The sequence below is a fragment of the Telmatherina bonti genome (genome assembly GCF_933228915.1).
Source record: "Telmatherina bonti genome assembly, chromosome: 15".
NCBI classification, from domain to species: domain Eukaryota; kingdom Metazoa; phylum Chordata; class Actinopteri; order Atheriniformes; family Telmatherinidae; genus Telmatherina; species Telmatherina bonti.
In genome coordinates, this window is record NC_136613.1 from 6,765,705 (window position 1) to 6,770,704 (window position 5,000).

The window sequence follows — 5,000 nt, forward strand, 5'->3', positions numbered from 1 at the left end:
CAAAATGTTGAGAACCAAGCAGCAGAAACAAGTATTTTCCTTGACAAAAACCAATATTAATTTAGATTATCTGTTTTATGATTTCCTTACTGACATCATCCAAGTTTATTGGGTCTTCTTGAAGGATGTGTGTTTAAGTGATTTAAAGCCCATCTTGAACAGTTTATATTAGACAAGTTGCTTTCACCACATCTTGTGTACATAAAAGCAAATATTTTGTCTCTTGATGTCCAATTTTGGACATGGAAACATGAAACAGTGTCTCTTTGCCTTGTTGCTCATCTATTCATAGGCATATTTATGGTTAGGGGGACCTTCTTCCCTCCTTGGAATGTGTGTTCTTTGTGGTCGCGCTGCATCTTTAACCCCACCTGCAGCCAATAAGACTGTGGCAGCAATCCAGCTGTGATTCATGAGAAAACCAGGTAACATCTGGTCAGACACAAGCGGAGCAGGGACTTGGAATATTGTCCTGCAGTATATTAGTTGGACCCTTTGTAGAGACCATGGGAACAAACTACATTGCATGTTTTTAAAGATCCAGCCCACATTACTACAAAATTTCACCTAAAATTATTTTCTTAACCAATTTCACCCCTTAAGTAGAGTCCTTATTAAAAATGAGTCTGACCTGCAATTTTGCTAAATAATGAACATGATATAAGAGCAACACACATGCATTTTATCACAGGGAAGCCGGTGTTTCTAGGCCTTATGGGTTTATTGTTTTTAGGTTGCCCCTACCAGACGTCAGGATGACGGGACACTGGACCATAAACCAAGGTGGCAACGCTCGCCGCAAACTGCTCTGTCCTACTGAGACACACCCCATAGATATAAAGGTATACACACATAAAACACACACATTTAACAGCAGTACAGACTGTAGAACAAGCTGAGCATATCTCATGTTGTTTTCAGGTGAATAGAAGGTACCAAAACGCATGTTTGACCACATTAAACCACCTTTATTTCCCTTGTACACTGTGCTGTACACTGCTGTCTTCGTACATGCTAAATGCTACTTTAAAACCCAAATACTCTGCAAGCAGCTCAAGGAGAGCATAGATAGAAACAAAAATGCAGTGACATCTAAATTCATCCATGTAAATTGTGCAAATTCATTGGTTTAAAAATAAACGCACTCAGGGGAATTCCTCACAACTAACGGGGTTAATTGAAGAGAGCCTAGAAACATGATTGGGTATAAAAAGATCCTGACAGAGAGGAGATGAGGAAGGGTTTGCCGTTATGGAAATGCATGTGGACTTGTCTGTCTCTTCAGTGACTTCAGTATTAATCTGGTTTGCGTCCCCTGGTGGATCTGCAGTGAAAAACGGCGGACTATCGGCACACACGGCGTCAGATAACACCTTTCAGTAAGACTGCAGACAAAATAGTCTCAGAAATCTACAATACATGCATTTGCCTTTTATGATATAAGCATATCTTTCGACGCAATTAACGTCTTAATTATCAAAATAAACTGTCACCTATGAATTAAAACGGTAATAATCATCAGTAAATCACATCAGCTGAACTTGTCTAAACACAGGCATCAACACTGGTATCGTTCTGGATTACTGGTCTGCTCTTGAAATTAATCTGTTAAAACACTACAACATGCTTCCTCTGTAAACATGGACACAATGTCAGGTGTGTGTGTGTATGTGTGTGTTGTGTTGACTTGATGCAGACCAGAAGCATCTATAGAAACCGAGCAAACGGCTTTAATGGGCTGTGCATGCTCTCAACAATCCCTTCCTGCAAAGTAAAGCAAAACTGGGGTCTCCAAGGTCTTCACCATGTATACATGACTAAATGAGTTGCTGCCATGTGATTGGCTGATTAGATTTTCATTTGTGTTAACAAGCAGTTGAACATAAGCAGTGGGTACGCATGTGGGCTGCATGCACGTCTGAAGTCTTTAGCCACCATTTCTTCGGACCTTAGAAAGCACAGCTGTAGCTTTAAAAGTCTGGCTGTATGGAAGCTAAAGAAGAAAAGAAATGAAGCTGGGTCATGGCGACTACAAAACCCTTCACATTACAGTAACTACAGCAGCAGTTGTTAGACATTTCTCTGTAACTGCACAGCGATACGGCTCAATGCGAACAAATAAAACAGATGAGGTGTATGAAGAGGGGAACATCTTGTTATCAGCACACAGTTTAAACCACAGATGACGTTAATGCTGAGCCTTAAAGAAGAAAACATGGTTTTCAGATAAGATCATGTGTAGTTCAGAGAGACAAAGCACAGCAGGGCTGTGAACTAAGAATAACAACTGGTGGTAAATTCTTTGTTTCTGAAACTTGTTGCTGGAATCAGATTCATCATAAGCAGAACCTTTTAACCCTTTTTTAAGTGTCAGCATGTGAGATGTTATCTTTGTATGACTGTGTATTAAAGGAACATTGTGACAGGAATTGAATCATGTGTAGCATTTAAACGAATGGCGCATTGGCGCAAGCCTCAACAACACTGATGAAACCATGTTGTCCCATTCTTTATGGAGCGTTCAGTCAGGTGAAGAGGTTCCTTATTTCATCTATATTACTAACTGTGTTGCATATTTCGTCCGGTTACATCAGATTATCCTCTGATAGAACCGTATGTTTCCGTGGTTTCAGTAGTAAAGCTGGCCTAAAAGGTGATGGGAATGCTTTATAAGCTGCGTGTACTGAGACTTGAAAAGCTACTGAAACCATGTAAACATCTACTGGTGTGTCATAGCAGGATCTGCTGTTATGCTGCCATGGAAACGAGCAACACTGTCTAACATAACCCAATAAAAACGGTTCGCTTCAGGCTAATTTAGGCCGCACAGCTTGGCTAACATGTGGAGGAAAAAGCTGCAACTTCAGCGTCCCGTTTAAAAACTTTTTTCCTAACTGAGCTCCTTCCATCTGCCCCATTTGATCCTCTTGTTTTTTAGGAGCTACGCTTACACCCGCGGTGCCCAGCTCCGGCCCTCGATGGTCATTTTGCAGAAACTCATAGATTCTTGGGCCCTTTTTAATGTGAGTGAGGTGTGCTGGAACCAAGCAGCAACCTACGGCGGTTAAAAGAGAAGCCTATGCGGAAGTGCATAAAACTGCAGTTCCCCCTTCATCCACTAGGGGCTGCAAAACAGAGCGAATCCCCATAGACTCCCATGTTAAAAAGACCAACTTCACAGCAGAAATAAACGTTTACAGCAGAAATAAACATGTTTACAGCAGACAACAGGAATAAACACGTTTACAGCCTGGTACAAAAATCCATTTTCAGTTTATAGGTCAGGTTTACCTTCATGACAACTGTGGGGGGAGGGAATTTTTTTCTAACTCGCCCGTTTAAAAGTAACTTAATCTCGAAGTTCGACATATTTAGGGGCGTGTCCTTTTGATTGACAGGTACCCAATCTCCAGCTTCAAGTCAGAACATAGAACCGCGGTTTTTAGTCTGTTAACAACGTGACTTAGCTTTAGCCCGCTTACCTCCGTTAGATGTATAGCTCCTGTTATCTCGGGGTTAGCTCAGTTAGCTTTTAGCTCGAAGTTCGCTCGATGTCAATCATCCACCATGATGCTCACAGCCCCCCCTCAGCTCCACCTCTTTGCCCATATTTGTATTTTCCGGGCGAGACGATGCGCATGACGCTGCCAAGATGGCGACAGTAGGAACCGCCCACCGAGCTTCAGTTCAGCTCTTCAGAAACCTACGGGTGATGTCACGGAGGCTCCGCCCATCTCTTTATATGCAGTCTATGATTGGAACAGGGACTTTACAACCTTTTGCGGGCCCTTTTTCATTTTCCTGGTGAAAACAGTCCCTTCGTTTTTGTGAATGACAGTTGAACATATCTTCCAGCTGTTGGGTTTGATAGCCTCTCCTGCTGATTTTCTCTCTTGTCTCCATCGCTGAGCGCTGGCTTGCAGCGAAAACACCTCTTCAGACTATTTGTCCCTTACCAGCAGCTGTAGTTTATAGATTGCAGACTGTTGTGGTGCTGCTCCACCGGCTTACCTGCCACACGTATAAACAAATCTGAAATTGTAATTTATGAAAATGTGTCAGATTGTTAGCAGAGGTCATAAAACACCAATGATGACAAAAATAAATACAGTCGTCGACCACTAAACAGGAAATATCCACAATGTCCCTTTAAGGCAGTGATACCCAGTCTGGTCAACAAGGCCAACTATCCTGCAGGTATTACATGTTTCCCTGCTGCAACACACCTCATTCAAATGAAATGGATCTCTGACAAGCGTCTGCACAAGTTTCTATTCCGGTTTTTATTCACATTTTATATCCCAAAGAAAACAGGGATGAATATCAGTGATTCAGCCAATCACAGCTCCAGGTTTTGTGCCAAAGATGACAGAAAAAAAAAAGCCTTTGTGGTGTTAAATCAAAGCTGGGGTAGGTAATGTTGGGGAGCTAGCAGGATGTGAAAGTGGCGCCCTGCCTTGGCTCCTCCCCCTCTGGTTTTACTACTGGCGTGATCCGAGGCTTTTTTCTTACCTCCACCAAGGAGGTTATGTTTTTACCGTCGTTTATCTGTTTGTGTTAAAAATAACTCAGAAAGTTATGGAGGGATTATAATTAAAATTTCAGGAGTTGTTGGGAATGTGAAAAGGAAGAACTGATTTAATTTTGGTGCTGATCCGGATCACCGTTTGGATCCAGGAACTCTTTAAAGGCCTTGGTGGAGGTTTCGCAGCTTTTTCCAACTATTTTTTCCTCCTCGGCTGTTAGATAGATAGATAGGACTTTATTCATCCCTAAAAGGGAAATTCAAATTGTCCGGTGACTCAATAAAAACAGTCACTCTTCCACCTTCCACGTTTTAAAAGTAAATAATTGATCAGACAGACATGGATTAAAATCATATTAAAATCACAATAAAAACAACATAAGCCACTCCCTCTAGTAGATGCATGTACATGTGGGGGTACAGTTCAGGAGGTTTTATTACGTAGCGGGAGGAGGCAAATAAACCGAGCCGGGTC

At 41.9% G+C, this 5,000-nt stretch overlaps 1 protein-coding gene across 6 annotated transcripts in view; it reads left to right on the forward strand.

Moving 5' to 3' along the window:
* Nucleotides 1-5,000, forward strand: part of vwa8 (von Willebrand factor A domain containing 8) — a 116,755-nt gene that overhangs the window by 60,623 nt on the left and 51,132 nt on the right. For all 6 annotated transcript variants that reach the window (XM_079254073.1, XM_079254070.1, XM_079254072.1 and 3 more), the window contains one exon: nucleotides 734-842. In XM_079254073.1, the coding sequence (XP_079110199.1) occupies nucleotides 734-842 (109 nt within the window). The remainder of the gene's footprint in view (nucleotides 1-733; nucleotides 843-5,000) is intronic.